The sequence below is a fragment of the Oncorhynchus mykiss genome, chromosome 7 (genome assembly GCF_013265735.2).
Source record: "Oncorhynchus mykiss isolate Arlee chromosome 7, USDA_OmykA_1.1, whole genome shotgun sequence".
In the NCBI taxonomy this organism is placed as follows: Eukaryota; Metazoa; Chordata; class Actinopteri; order Salmoniformes; family Salmonidae; genus Oncorhynchus; species Oncorhynchus mykiss.
The window spans coordinates 25,939,333-25,955,812 of NC_048571.1; the positions used below are offsets into that span (position 1 = coordinate 25,939,333).

Sequence of the window (16,480 nt, forward strand, 5' to 3'; positions counted from 1 at the left end):
TTAAATACAATAGTGACCACTAGCTACTGTCCAGGCTGGAAACGTCAGATGTCAACAATAACATTCTGGTTGGTCAGTAAGCCACATCTCTGAACAGACAAAACTATCAATAATATTGTTCATGCTTTACTGAAACATAGTACAACTACACCTGCTGTCTGTTTTGGAACATAATGTCCTCTCAAGCGTTTATGTGGGAACAATTCAACACCCCAACAATTGATTCTACCCGGACCGAAATCAACGTTGCTCTTCAGACAGGCATGGCGTCCAAACGAACTCTATAGAAAATAGCAGTGTAAAATACACATAATTTAGCCCGGCATTGGTGCCCTACTGTTAAACCAGTACCAGAGATTCATCGCCAAAAGCAACAATGGCGTGTCGTACCGTATGTCAACTTCTACAGCGCCGTAAGTACAACATCTGACCACACAACCGCTGCCACTCGTATAACATGGGCTAGTTAAGAATGCTAATTAGCTAGCTTCACTGTATACAAAATGACCTTGGGTGGTTGCTACGTACAGTATTAGATCATGACACCATCAACAAATGTTCATGATGTAAACTATGACAGTGAGAGACAGTATCGCTCATCTGGGTTTCTGCATCGCTAATTTGTGTATAGGATGTTGGATTGTGAAAATCAGTTGCCATGTTCTTGCTTTGTGGCTCCGGCACTGCAGTTGTAGTGCCCATTACGTAAAGTTAACATTTGTTCAAGATAATTTTTTCGGGAATCGATTTTCAATAACACTATTCCAATGATGACCAACGAATGGCAAATTCCATTAAATCTTGAATCTTCAAACTAGTTTTGGCGTAGGAAATGTGTATTATTCATAGTGTATTGTCTTATCATGTACTCACCATGAATTCATTGACTCAGGGTTGGCATCCAGTGCTGCGTCTGTGCGTCTCTCGGCTGCTGAGGAGCGTGGTCGGCGCAGCGCGGTGTTTTCCCGGGAGCAGGCTCGCCAGCGTTCCCTGTACCCACGCACAGAGAAGATCGAGGTGACCTTGCAAATACCCGGTCTGCAGGGCACCCTGCTCGTCATGAACAAGGGACTGTCCACACCACACAGCTGTGCACGCCGTGAGTACAGGGACAATACCTGTGGTTTGTCTGTGTGCCACATTGATTTTGTCAAGGCAGTCAGAAAAATTCTATAGTATGAATCATATTAAATCTCTCTCTCTCTTAGACTTGACAGAGTGGTATGTAACCAGCTCTGCCCTGGCCTTAGTAGATGGAAAGCCCTGGTCCCTGCACCAGCCCCTCACCCAATCCTGCTCCCTCTCCCTGCTCGCCTTCAAAGACACAGACCCACTGCTGGTCAACCAGGTACAACACAGCACCACAGATATAGGTATACATGCACTGAATTATATAGCACCGGTGTAGGGTGAAGTTGCACTTAGATGCTGATGTTGGATTAGTTTAGCATTTCCCCCACAAACGGTTAAATGAAATCGTATTAGTCACATGCGCCGAATACAACCGGTGTAGACCTTACAGTGAAGTGCTTACTTACAAGCCCCTAACCAACAATGCAGTTTAAAAAAATACAGATAATAATAAGAAACGGAAGTAACAAGTTATTAAAGAGCAGCAGTAAAATAACAATAGCGGGACTATATGCAAGGGGGTACCGGTACAGGGTCAATGTGTGGGGGCACCGGTTAGTTGAGGTAATATGTACATGATGGTAGAGTTATTAAAGTGACTATGCATAGATGATAACAACAGAGAGTAGCAGCGGTGCAAAAGGGGAAGAGCAGCATTGCAAATAGTCTGGGAAGCCATTTAGTTAGCTGTTCAGGAGTCTTATGGCTTGGGGGTAGAAGCTGTTTAGAAGCCTCTTGGACCTAGACTTGGTGCTCCGGTACCGCTTGCCGTGCGGTAGCAGAGAGAATAGTTTCTGACTAGGGTGGCTGGAGGCTTTGGCAAATTTTAGGGCCTTCCTCTGACACTGCCTGGTATTGAGGTCCTGGATGGCAGGAAGTTTGGCCCCAGTGATGTACTTGGGCTGTTCGCACTACCCTCCACCTTGCGGTCAGAGGACGAGCAGTTGCCATACCAGGCAGTGATGCAACCAGTCAGGATGCTCTCGATGGTGCAGCTGTAGAAGCTTTTGAGGATCTGAGGACCCATGCCAAATCCTTTCAGTCTCCTGAGGGGGAATAGGTTTTTGTCATGCCCTCTTCACAGCTGCCTGGTGTGCTTGGACCATGTCAGTTTGTTGGTGATGTGGACACCAAGGAACTTGACGCTCTCAACCTGCTCCACTACAGCCCCATCGATGAGAATGGGGACGTGCTCCTTTTCCTGTAGTCCACAATCATCTCCTTAGTCTTGGTTACGTTGAGGGAGAGGTTGTTGTCCTAGCACCACACGGCCAGGTCTCAGACCTCCTCCCTATAGGCTGTCTCGTCTTTGTCGTTGATCAGGCCTTCCACTGTTGTGTCAAATGTAATGATGGTGTTGGAGTTGTGCCTGGCCGTGCAGTCATGAGTGAACAGGGAGTGCAGGAGGGGACTGAGTACGCACACCTGAGGGGCCCCTGTGTTGAGGATCAGCGTGGAGGATGTGTTGTTACCTACCCTTACCACCAGTTGTAGACGGAGGTGTTTAGTCCCAGGGTCCTTAGCTTAGTGATGAGCTTTGAGGGCACTGTGGTGTTGAACGCTGAGCTGTAGTCAATGAATATCATTCTTACATAGGTGTTCCTTTTGTCCAGGTGGGAAAGGGCAGTGTGGAGTGCAATCTCGATTGCATTATCTGTGGATCTGTTGGGGCGGTATGCAAATTGGAGTGGGTCTAGGGTTTCTGTGATAATGGTGTTGATGTGAGCCATGACCAGCCTTTCAAAGCATTTGGCTACAGATGTGAGTGCTACAGGTCGGTAGTCATTTAGGCAGGTTACCTTGGTGTTCTTGGGCACATGGACTATGGTGGTTTGCTTGAAACAGACTCAGACAGGGAGGGGTTGAAAATGTCAGTGAAGACACTTTGGTCAGCCAGTTGGTCAGCGCATGCTCGTAGTACACGTCCTGGTAATCCGTCTGGCCCTGCGGCCTTGTGAATGTTGACCTTTTTGGGTAAGTCTCTAAGAACTTTGCACACCTTGATTGTACAATATTTGCCCATGTATTCTTTAACTCTTCAAGCTCTGTCAAGTTGGTTGTTGATCATTGCTAAACAGCCATTTTTAAGTCTTGCCACAGATTTCAAGCCAATTTAAGTCAAAACTCTTAAATAGGCCACTCAGGAACATTCAATGTCGCCTTGGTTAACAACTCCAGTGTATATTTGGACTTGTGTTTTAGGTTATTGTCCTACTTAAAGGTGAATTCATCTCGGAGTGTCTGTTGGAAAGCAGACTGAACCAGGTTTTTCTCTGGGATTTTGTCTATACTTGGCTCTATTCCGTTTCTTTTTATCCTAAAACAAACCTCCCTTGTCCTTGCCGATGATGAGCATATCCATAACATGATGCAGCCACCACCATGCTTTAAAAGAGAGTGGTACTCAGTGATGCGTTGGATTTACCACAAACATAACTATTTGTATTCAGGAGAAAATGTTTTGAAAAAATGCCTCATTTTTTGCTTTAGTGCCTTATTGCAAACAGGATGCTTGTTTGTACAGAATAAAAAATATTCAAAATCTTCCTTCTTTTCACTCTGTCACTTAGGTGGGTATAGAGGAGTAACTACAATGTTGTTGATCCATACTCAGTTTTCTCCCATCACAGCCATTAAACTCTGTACCTGTTCTAAAATAACCATTGGCCTCATTGTGAAATCCCTGAGCGGTTTCCTTCCTCTCCGGCAACTGAGTTAGGAAGGACACCTGTATCTTTGTAGTGACTGGCTGTATTGATACACCATCCAAAGTTTAAGTAATTATTTCTTCATGCACAAAGGAATATACAGGTTGTCTAGTGGTTAGAGCGTTGGGTCAGTAACCGAAAGGTTGCTAGATCGAATCCCCGAGCTGACAGGGTAAAAAAAAAAAAAATCTGTCGTTCTGCCTCTGAACACGACAGTTAACCCAATGTTCCTAGGCTGTCATTGTAAATAACTGACTTGCCTGTTAAAGTATTGAAAAACTCCCTGGTCTTTGCTGTTGAATCTGTGTTTGAAATTCACTACTCGACTGAGGGACCTTAGGTCAAGAGGCTTCTAAACGGCCTCTACCCCCAAGCCATAAGACTCCTGAACAGCAAATGTATTGAAGTAGAAAAACTAAATATATATATATATATACTTGTTTTGAGTTGATCTCACTCACCCAGAAAATGCATCAAGGTAATTGGTCTTGTTTTAAGATATTCTGACTTGTTTCAAGCCTTTTTTTTAGGTTAAAGTAAGCAAAATGATTTGCCAGTGCACTGAGAGAATTTACCTTTTGAAGATGTCAAGTCATTGCATTGTAATGTTAAGAGATACTGTATCTAGGTAAGAAACATTTCTGCAGTGTACATATAGACTGTAGTGTACAGGGCCATTGATACCCTATAGGCCAAACTTTTGACACCAGACATATTTGCCCCCAAAGTGGTGGTTTTCTGGTGGTGGTGACTGACTGGTCTCAGACTGTGACTGTGGTAATTGGCTGTTGGTTTGTGTGTGTGTGTGTGGCCTCTCTCTCCCTCCCTAGGCATACTGGCGGTCGTGTGCAGCCCTCCTTGGCCAGGTCCTTCAGGATGCCTTTAAAGAAGACTTTTCTGTGGAACTGCTCAGACTCCCAGAGGTGCTAGGTATAAGCCAGGAAACACTCATACCCATGTTTTCCCTACCATTTTCATAAAAATAAAAAACAACATCAAGAAATGACTAGCATCTAGTCAACAGATTGGAACTGAATCCTAGATACAATGAATATTCAGTGCATTCGGAAAGTATTCAGACACCTTGACTAGTTCCACATTTCGTTATGTTACAGCTTTTTTCTAAAAAATGATTAGAATAATCTACACATAACACGGCATAATGACAAAGCGAAAACACTGAAATACCTTATTTACATAAATATTAAGACCCCTTGCTATGAGATGCCAAATTGAGCTCAGGTGCATCGTGTTTCCATTGATCATCCTTGAGATGTTTCTACAACTTGATTGGAGTCCACCTGTGGTAAATTTAATTGATTGGACATGATTTGGAAAGGCACACACCTGTCTAAGGTCCCACAGTTGACAATGCATGTCAGAGCAAAAACCAAGCCATGAGGTTGACGGAATTGTCAGTAGAGCTCCGAGACAGGATTGTGTTGAGGCACAGATCTGGGGAAGGATACCAAAACAAATCTGTAGCATTGAAGGTCCCCAAGAACACAGTGGCCTCCATCATTCTTAAATGGAAGAAGTTTGGAACCACCAAGACTCTTCCTAGAGCTGGCTAAACTGAGCAATCGGGGGAGAAGGGCCTTGGTCAGGAAGGCGATGGTCACTCTGACAGAGCTTCAAAAATAAAATCACATTTTATTTTTCACATACACATGTTTAGCAGATGTTATTGCAGGTGTAGCGAAATGCTTGTAATGCTTCTGTGGAGATGGGAGAAACTTCCAGAAGGACTGCGGCCTTAAGCCACCCCTCAGTAAAAGGCACATGACAGCCCACTTGGAGTTTGCCAAAAGGCACCTAAAGGACTCTCAGACCATGAGAAACAAGATTCTCTGGTCTGATTAAACCAAAATTGAAACCAAGACTGAATGTGTCACGTCTGGAGGAAACCCGACACCATCTCTCCTGTGAAGCATGGTGGTGGCAGCATCAGGCTGTGGGGATGTTTTTCAGCGGCAGGGACTGGGAGACTAGTCAGGATTGAGGCAAAGATGAATGGATCAAAGTACAGAGAGATCCTTGATGAAAACCTGCTCCAGAGCGCTCAGGACTTCAGACTGGGGTGGAGGTTCACCTTCCAATAGGACAACGACCCTAAGCACACAGCCAAGACAACGCAGGAGTGGCTTCGGGACAAGTCTCTGAATGTCCTTGAGTGGCCCAGCCAGAACCTGGACTTCAGTTTTGTATTTTTATATACATTTGCAAAAATGTATGAAAATCTGTTTTTGCTATGTCATTATGGAATATTGTGTGTAGATTGATGAGGGGGAAAAACAAATCAATTTTAAAACAAGGCTGTAACTTAACAAAATAATGAAAAGGTCAAGAGGTCTGAACACTTTCCGAATGCACCAGCTCTTACTGACGCTCGCTCGTTCTATCGCTAGCTTTTTAAAACTTTTTCGCTCTCTCGCTATCTCTTTCAAATTCAGATTGTTTTGTTGGCATAAAATTCAATTTGTAGATAGTGGTACTGTACAGCATTTCAGTAAATATGCCATGCAAAAAGGATAATGAAGTTAATTTCAGTAGTAATAATAATAATAGTCAAAATAATCATGTACACTACTGCTGTTGTGTTGTGTAGTCTTTGGTCGATAGATGTAATTAAAGAAAACAATGATTAAAAAGAAAAAATGCCTCATCGATAAACAACAAAATGTACATTGATGATGGTAACACTATGTATTACTTACATACAATGTAGACTGAGTGTACAAAACATTATGAACACCTGCTCTCTCCATGACGTAGACTGACTTGGTGAAAGCTATGATGCCTGATTGGTGTCATCTGTTAAATCCACTTCAATCGGTGTAGATGAAGGGGAGGAGACGGGTTGAAGAAGGATTTTTAAGCTTTGAGACAATTGAGACATGGATTGTGTACGTGTGTCATTTAGGGTGAATGGAAAGACAAAATATTTAAAATGGGGGTATGACGAACTGCAACGCTGCTGGGCTTTTCATGCTCAACAGTTTCCCCATGTGTATCAAGAATGGTCCACCACCCAAAGGGACATCCTACCAGCTTGACACATTGGAGTCAACATGGACCAGCATCCGTGTGTAACACTTTTGACACCTTGTAGAGTCCATGCCCCGACGAATTGAGGCGGCTCTGAGGGCAAAAGGGGGGGGTGCAACTCAATATTAGGGTGGTGTTCCTAAGGTTTTGTACACACAGTGTATATAATTCATACAATGTATGTAATCTCTCTCTCTGCAGTAACTTCAGGAGCGTTCTGTTGTGATGTGGTGCTGGATCCTCAGTTAGACGCCTGGAACCCTTCAGAGGTCAGTGTGTGTTATATTCTGGTATGTGTGTTATATTCTGGTATGTGTGGAACTGTGTGTTCTTCTGTTATTATCCAGGAGATTCCAAAATGATCGACAGCCTTGAGAAAGATTATATATATGCACAAAGTAGATGTCCTAACCGACTTGCCAACACTATAGTTTGTTAACAAGACATTTGTGGAGTTGTTGAAAAAATGATTTTTATTGACTCCCATGTAGGTGTATGTAAACTTCTGACTTCAACTGTGTATATGTGTATAATAAAACTAATAAAAAATGTGAGCTTTCATTTAACTAGGCAAGTCAGTTAAAAACAAATTCTTATTTACAATGACAGCCTACCCCAGGCCAAACCCGGACGACGCTGGGCCTATTGTGCACCTCCCTATGGGACTCGCAAACACGGCTGGATGTGATACAGCCTGGATACATAAAGTAGTCAAGTTTAGTATTGACTACATCAAGCGTGTAACTCTATAAACTTGTTGGATGCATTTGCAGTTTGTTTTGGTTGTGTTTCAGATTATTTTTGCCCAATAGAGACATGCATGGTAAATCATGTGTTTTTGTGAGAAAGTTAGAGTTTCAGATCCTACCCCCCCCCAAGACAAGCTAACCTCTCACCATTGCCAGTAACAGAGTTTAGAATGTCTTGGGGGGGTATGATCTCTGATCCTCTAACTTTCTCAATCATCATTATTTATGATTAATTCAGGATTATTTTATTTTCATTTTCAAAAAGAGTGGCTCCAAAATGACAAAACAAAATTATTTACCATTTAATTTAATAATCTGAAACACAACCAAAACGAACTGCAAATGCATCCAACAAGTCATTGCGTGCTAGTAATATGGGACCAATTACTTAACTTTGACTACTTTATTTATAAGAATCTTTAGGGATGCCAATTTTTTTTAATAAATGTATTAGTATAAAATATATATATATATATATATATAGTTCTGTATTTGAATCATTTATTTTATACAGTCATTGTTGCTCATCTTTATCAAGGGTGTAAATAATTTCGGACCCCACTGTGCATGCGTGTTCAGCAAAGTGAAATGACCTGAGAGTGTGTGTGTGTCCCAGGAGTCCCTGCGCTCTCTGACGCGTGGTGCTCAGCAGCTAATCCATCGGGACCTGCCCTGGGAGCCTCTGGAGGTGGCGCCCCCTGTTGCCCTGGAGGTCTTCTCTCACAGCAGGTACTTTATTTCTATACTCTCTTGTTCAATTGTATCATTTTTGGGGGGGGATAAAATATACAAGACAAACCAAAATAATGGAAAGGTATTGAATTTGGCCATCAATACCCCCTTTCGGGGGACTGAGAAGGTGTTGCAGCTTGTTACGTGCTGTTATAACAGGTTATAACCTAGCATTTTTCTGGACTGAAAGCCTATTGGCAAAGCCAGTTTCGAAACCTCTCTTTTCTTGCAATATTTTCCCTTCTATGCCTTCTCCTCCATGTTTTCAAAGCACTTTTTCACTTATTTTAGTCTGTTTTGTGTTCTCTTCCAGTGTTCTAGCTGTACCTGTGTTTGTTTGCAGGTGTAAGCAGGAGGAAGTGGAGGAGAAGTCGGCACAAAGTCCTAAAGGCACAGTGATCCTCTACAGGTGAGCTACAGGAACTGTACCGCGGTAGATGACTCACTCACATCCTTATTGAGTGACACTCATCTTCGCTGTGTTTTCATACACGTATATGGCACACACACACACTCTTGTCTCACCTCATATCTGTCTCTTAGGTGTGGGGACCATGTTCTGTTGAGTGGGGGCCCCTTGGTGGCGAGGACAGGGCTGTGCTCTCAGTATGAGGTCACTGCCATCCACCGTCTAGGAGAGGGCAAGTGGGGTCTCCACCGCCGGGCCCAGGGGCTCTCACTGCCCCTCCAGCAGCAGGTACGCGCACAAATATGCAGGAAATGTTTCAGTCAATGTATGAAGCATCTTTTGGATGTGTTCGAGTGTCAGTGACTAAGTGTCAGAATGTGTGTGAGTGATGAGTGCCACTGACTGAGTCATTCATTCACTTCTCCTGTTCTCTTTCCGTAGGCCCACCACACTGTATGGAGGAAACTGAGGAGCAGGGCAGAGAAGCTGGTAAGAAAATATTACTCTTCACAATTTTAAAGACCAAGTTTACTTTTCTTTTTTTTTTTAAGTTGTAGCTTGTATGCGACATGGCTAGGGTATTGTCATTGCATCTGAACTGTTATTTTTGTTAGCTGGTTATTTTAATAGCATCCAGAATCTCCTGGTTGGCATTTTTGGAGCATGTAGCAATGCTAGTGGAAATGGTTTGTACCAGCTAGCGGTGCGTTCAAAAGCATTACAAATGGTGTGAGGATCAGGTTACATCTCTCCACATTATTTTGAGTGGTTTGGGTGAAACAAAAACACCTAGTTAAGTCAAAATGAGTTAAAACCCATTCTGATCTCACTTTTAGATTTTTACTGAAAGGGGTTCTGCAGTATCTCAAATTTTTACTGCTGACCTGCACAATTGTTTTGGTCCATATCAACAGTTGACAAATGGGGGGGATTTTTGAGTAAAGTGATCCTTTAAAAAGTGAAACATCCCTTTCAGAATCTCTATCAGTATCTATTCATAACTCTCTAGTGTTACTGCCGGTTTAATCCTATTGGCTCTCCCTCTCCACAGGTTGAGGTGCCCACAGGATCAACCAATGAAGCCATTTCAGATACATTGACTCCGCCCTCTGCCCCTGAACAGACTCCTCCCCAACAATGATCATGACTATAACCTTGTCATTATATATGTCTTTGTAATATTTGGGGAATAAATGTGTAACGCATGGAAATCGTCCCCTCTCCTCTGTACACTAAATGCTTGCTGAAATGTAAATGGGTTATTGGTTTATGACAGTGTAGCTGATGTGGTGTAGAGTGAAGTTGCTGAACTTGGGTCAGTTTTGCATTTCCCCCGCTAATGGTTAAGGTTGGGTTTGGGGGTGGGGAAGCTGATACGGAATCAAAGTATTTGTTGTGCAGAACGTAACTGGTTTGTGCCCAGTGAGGGACAGGGACAGAACCGACTCTGTTACAACAGCACAGTTGACTTTTCCTTAATATTTTATGCTTGCCGGGGATTTGAACCCAAAGTCAAATGAATTGATGACCTGTGGTGTGTGATATAGCCATCTGTCTTTTGTGTGGAATGAAAGCTGCGGTCCGTGCCATGCTCGAGCATGTTAAAGCCTTACACTAACACACCCTTCTCCGGCCTTTAACTGCTCAGCTGACGGTATGTGTTGAGTGGTCAGCAGTTTGCTAACACACAAAGACGGGTGTGTGCTGCTCGGCCATCAGGGGCAGAGCAGCTGTTGTGTATGTCGCTTTGGGACAGGTGTTTGAGGAGTGTGTGTGTGTGTGTGTGTAAAAGTGGGCATGAGCTGTCACAGATTACCAGATCAGAGTAGTGGACATGGGCTATGTCCCAAATGGCTCCCTATTTAGTGCACTACTTTTGGCCAGGGTGCATAGGGCTCTGGTCAAAAGTAGTGCACTATATAGGGAATAGGGTTCCGTTTGGGACGAAGAAAAGTGTGACCATATACAGTATCTGTAGGCCTACAGTACATGTCAAAAGTTACAGTATATTCCTCAAACTGAAGCTGTGATATAGTATACAAAGAAACATAACAATGTGTACATAAATGTGATGCTGCATAATTCATCTTGATCTATGATGCTCCTGGTCTAGAGTCTCAACAATGGTGATGGGACATTTTTAATATACACGGTGCTGTGAGACCGATCGAGAGTTTGCCCATTGCACAGCTGTCGCCCCCGCTCTAACAGCCAGCCCCACCCCGACACCCAGCGACACACCCAAGGACAAATTACAGTCCCCGTCCCACCTCTCACCAATTGAGATGTTTGAACCGGTGCCTGGAATTCCAGACTACTATATTCCATGGATATTATTATTCCAGACTACTATATTCCATGGATATTATTATTCCAGACTACTATATTCCATGGATATTATTATTCCAGACTACTATATTCCATGGATATTATTATTCCAGACTACTATATTCCATGGATATTATTATTCCAGACTACTATATTCCATGGATATTATTATTCCAGACTACTATATTCCATGGATATTATTATTCCAGACTACTATATTCCATGGATATTATTATTCCAGACTACTATATTCCATGGATATTATTATTCCAGACTACTATATTCCATGGATATTATTATTCCAGACTACTGTATTCCATGGATATTATTATTCCAGACTACTATATTCCATGGATATTATTATTCCAGACTACTATATTCCATGGATATTATTATTCCAGACTACTGTATTCCATGGATATTATTATTCCAGACTACTATATTCCATGTATATTATTATTCCAGACTACTGTATTCCATGGATATTATTATTCCATGGATATTATTATTCCAGACTACTATATTCCATGGATATTATTATTCCAGACTACTGTATTCCATGGATATTATTATTCCATGGATATTATTATTCCAGACTACTATATTCCATGGATATTATTATTCCAGACTACTATATTCCATGTATATTATTATTCCAGACTACTGTATTCCATGGATATTATTATTCCATGGATATTATTATTCCAGACTACTATATTCCATGGATATTATTATTCCAGACTACTATATTCCATGGATATTATTATTCCAGACTACTGTATTCCATGGATATTATTATTCCAGACTACTATATTCCATGGATATTATTATTCCAGACTACTATATTCCATGGATATTATTATTCCAGACTACTGTATTCCATGGATATTATTATTCCAGACTACTATATTCCATGGATATTATTATTCCTGACTACTATATTCCATGGATATTATTATTCCAGACTACTATATTCCATGTATATTATTATTCCAGACTACTGTATTCCATGTATATTATTATTCCAGACTACTGTATTCCATGGATATTATTATTCCAGACTACTATATTCCATGGATATTATTATTCCATACTACTATATTCCATGGATATTATTATTCCAGACTACTATATTCCATGGATATTATTATTCCAGACTACTATATTCCATGGATATTATTATTCCAGACTACTATATTCCATGGATATTATTATTCCAGACTACTGTATTCCATGGATATTATTATTCCAGACTACTGTATTCCATGGATATTATTATTCCAGACTACTATATTCCATGGATATTATTATCCCAGACTACTATATTCCATGTATATTATTATTCCAGACTACTATATTCCATGGATATTATTATCCCAGACTACTATATTCCATGTATATTATTATTCCAGACTACTGTATTCCATGGATATTATCCAGACAAATGCATCAAAATGTAGCCTAAATGTTATTGTCCACAAAAAGTCGATTCTTCCTGGTTTATGTCATCCGTTATCAATTCGATATTTTAATCAACTAACGGTAGGATAGGCCTACATGCTTTTGTAAAATATAGATAAGCCTATACAAGAAGCACTCACAATGGATTATTCCACAACCATACAATAAAGTTCAAAACTGAGATCGCTAAGGCAGTAGTTCTGCGTGGGTAAAATCACTGTGGAAGCCCCCCTAAAAGCCATATCACAACCTTTGTGTGATGATAATTGCGTATTTTGCACTATAGCCTGTTAATTCATGTCTTGCGACCGTGATATATAGGCCTGAAGGCCGAGACGATAAGAAAATGTTGGCAGAATAAATAAACCACACCTTTGTTTTATCACAAAACCAGATACCAAACTCTGTCCAGCATATTGCATGTAGTAACAGACAATTGCATGGTTAATGTTTCCAACATTTTCGGACCACTGAACAACTATTGATTTAGAACCACAGAGTTACCGCAAGTCGCAAAGAAAACAGGAGCTGCCGCCACTCTTCCAGCACCTTTTCAACTTCAACATTTCAACATCATCAAATCACCTATGCTTAGTCTAATACAGTGACAACTAAAATATACCAAAAACAATTTAGTACAATCAATGTAAGCCAAGTGGCTGTCCATGGTGCTGATTTCTCTGTGTGCCCGCTCGTTCATACAATTAGAAAAATATGTTAACTGACCCTACTAGAGAAATGCCATCTTCCTCTCTTTCATGTTGACAAAATGGTCTATCACTCTGTCATACAGTACATGCTTTTATTTTTTGTTGTTCTAGTCTACCTGGCTTTAATGCTTGCTCGCTAGCCTAACTTCCATTCATGACCAACGTTAGCTAGTTAACATTAGCCTTCTACATCTAGCTACAGGTTGAACTTCCCATCCTCTCAGGCCAGGGGCACAACAATGTATGGTTTAATGGTTGGATCAGAATCACCATTACAATCATTGGCAGTAAGGAGAATTATGTAAAGCCACAAGTCCAAATCCCTATCTTCATCCATGGCTAATTAAGGAAAGGGACAATTTTAGCTAGCTAGCTGGCCACTGGAGGACAACAACGACATGCAACAATTCAAGTTATGTACTTTAAGTATACTCTCAATGGGTTTTGATAGGAGTGATGCCAAAATCCAAGCTGGCTTCCCTTTTACACTTTTTGTTGTTGTTGTGCGCCACACAGTTGAGCTCGCTCAGTTTAGCGCAACGCTGATTGGCACATTTTGTACACTTTTGTTTTAATCAAGGAAGGCCAGATGCTTCCCTTGCCTTCAATGCTACGGACGGCAACAACATACTCGTTTGGACCCGACCGCATCAGATAGTTGGCCTACACATAGAGACAGAGAGGCGCTGTTTAGCTTGCTCTGTTTTCTCCTGTAAGATACATTCAGCCTCTTGCGAATAGATTTTTTTTATTTGTAAAAAATTGGAAGCCTGGATTCCCTTGGCATCCATGAATACACGCCACTGCCCTGCAGAAAGAATGATAACCACCCAACAATTGTGAATTACTTTGGAGGACTTCATATTGAAATCATTTGCATCATTCATTAGGGGCCAATTTCAACAAATGACAAGGGTACCAGTGTGCACCCTTTCCTCACTCTATCCAAAAGCATTGTCCGAGTTTGACAAGTGTATGATGGCGCCGGAGGGGACGGCTGCCATCTTATCGGCTCTTAGCCAACCATGCTATTTTGTTTGTTTTTTTAGAGTAGTTCGTAACTTGTTTTGTACATAATGTTGTTGCTACCGTCTCTTATGACAGAAAATAACTTCTGGACATCAGAACTGAGATTACTCACCTCAAATTAGACGAAGAGTTCTTTGTCAATGAGTCGGACGGGAGGGATATACTACTACAGACACCCGACCAGGCCCAGATCCCCGTCATTCGCTGGAGAAGAAAATTGAGATTTTGCGGGAAAAGATCAGGGTGCAGGGTGAGGATCAGGTGACGAGTGGCTAATCTGCCTTTGCCTTCCGTCCTGCTAGCTAACGATCAATCACTGGAAAATCAATGGGATGAATTGAATGCACGTATATCCTACCAACGGGACATTAAAAACGAATATCTTCTAATATCTTTCACCGAGCCGTGGCTGAACGACTTCTTTAAGAACATACAACTGGTGGGTTATGCACTCTATCGGCAGGATAGAACAGCAGCCTCTGGTAAGACATGTGGCCTATGCATACAGTGCCTTGCGAAAGTATTCGGCCCCCTTGAACTTTGCAACCTTTTGCCAAATTTCAGGCTTCAAACTTAAAGATATAAAACTATTTTTTTGTGAAGAATCAACAACAAGTGGGACACAATCATGAAGTGGAACGACATTTATTGGATATTTAAAACTTTTTTAACAAATCAAAAACTGAAAAATTGGGCGTGCAAAATTATTCAGCCCCCTTAAGTTAATACTTTGTAGCGCCACCTTTTGCTGCGATTACAGCTGTAAGTCACTTGGGGTATGTCTCTATCAGTTTTGCACATCGAGAGACTGACATTTTTTCCCATTCCTCCTTGCAAAACAGCTCGAGCTCAGTGAGGTTGGATGGAGAGCATTTGTGAACAGCAGTTTTCAGTTCTTTCCACAGATTCTCGATTGGATTCAGATCTGGACTTTGACTTGGCCATTCTAACACCTGGATATGTTTATTTTTGAACCATTCCATTGTAGATTTTGCTTTATGTTTTGGATCATTGTCTTGTTGGAAGACAAATCTCCGTCCCAGTCTCAGGTCTTTTGCAGACTCCATCAGGTTTTCTTCCAGAATGGTCCTGTATTTGGCTCCATCCATCTTCCCATCAATTTTAACCATCTTGTCCCTGCTGAAGAAAAGCAGGCCCAAACCATGATGCTGCCACCACCATGTTTGACAGTGGGGATGGTGTGTTCAGGGTGATGAGCTGTGTTGCTTTTACGCCAAACATAACGTCTTGCATGGTTGCCAAAAAGTTCAATTTTGGTTTCATCTGACCAGAGCACCTTCTTCCACATGTTTGGTGTGTCTCCCAGGTGGCTTGTGGCAAACTTTAAACAACACTTTTTATGGATATCTTTAAGAAATGGCTTTCTTCTTGCCACTCTTCCATAAAGGCCAGATTTGTGCAATATACGACTGATTGTTGTCCTATGGACAGAGTCTCCCACCTCAGCTGTAGATCTCTGCAGTTCATCCAGAGTGATCATGGGCCTCTTGGCTGCATCTCTGATCAGTCTTCTCCTTGTATGAGCTGAAAGTTTAGAGGGACGGCCAGGTCTTGGTAGATTTGCAGTGGTCTGATACTCCTTCCATTTCAATATTATCGCTTGCACAGTGCTCCTTGGGATGTTTAAAGCTTGGGAAATCTTTTTGTATCTAAATCCGGCTTTAAACTTCTTCACAACAGTATCTCGGACCTGCCTGGTGTGTTCCTTGTTCTTCATGATGCTCTCTGCGCTTTTAACAGACCTCTGAGACTATCACAGTGCAGGTGCATTTATACGGAGACTTGATTACACACTGGTGGATTGTATTTATCATCATTAGTCATTTAGGTCAACATTGGATCATTCAATCATTCGGCCCTCCTAGTGAACAGCGACTTTAATGCAGGGAAACTTAAATCCGTTTAACCTCATTCCTATCAGCATGTTAAATGTGCAACCAGAGAGAATTTATTTTAGACCACCTTTACTCCACACACAGACACAAAGCTCAAAGTACAAAGCTCTCCCTCGTCCTCCATTTGGCAAATCTGACCACGGCAAGCGGTACCTTAACGCCAAGTCTAGGTCCAAGAGGCTTCGGAACAGCTTCTACCCCCAAGCCATAAGACTCCTGGACAGCTAATCAAATGGCTTCCCAGACTATTTGCATTGAC

The 16,480-nt window shown here is 41.7% G+C and overlaps 1 protein-coding gene across 1 annotated transcript; it reads left to right on the forward strand.

Annotated features, from left to right (window-relative positions):
- The first annotated feature begins 214 nt into the window (after window positions 1-214).
- Window positions 215-9,988, forward strand: mrpl39 (mitochondrial ribosomal protein L39). The gene is made up of 10 exons (XM_036983082.1): window positions 215-413; window positions 893-1,099; window positions 1,209-1,348; window positions 4,670-4,769; window positions 7,089-7,156; window positions 8,253-8,365; window positions 8,712-8,777; window positions 8,912-9,065; window positions 9,219-9,266; window positions 9,829-9,988. The coding sequence occupies exons 1-10, from the start codon at window positions 377-379 to the stop codon at window positions 9,916-9,918; spliced, it is 1,023 nt and encodes a 340-aa protein (XP_036838977.1). The 5' UTR covers window positions 215-376; the 3' UTR covers window positions 9,919-9,988.
- The last annotated feature ends 6,492 nt before the right edge of the window (window positions 9,989-16,480 follow it).

Excerpts from the sequence above, each read along its gene's own strand:
- mrpl39 (XM_036983082.1), top strand. The coding sequence starts at position 377 with ATGGCGTGTCGTACCGTATGTCAACTTCTACAGCGCC. Across the intron at positions 414-892 it reads ATGTCAACTTCTACAGCGCC|GGTTGGCATCCAGTGCTGCG; the intron begins GTAAGTACAACA and ends TCATTGACTCAG. Across the intron at positions 1,100-1,208 it reads ACCACACAGCTGTGCACGCC|ACTTGACAGAGTGGTATGTA; the intron begins GTGAGTACAGGG and ends TCTCTCTCTTAG.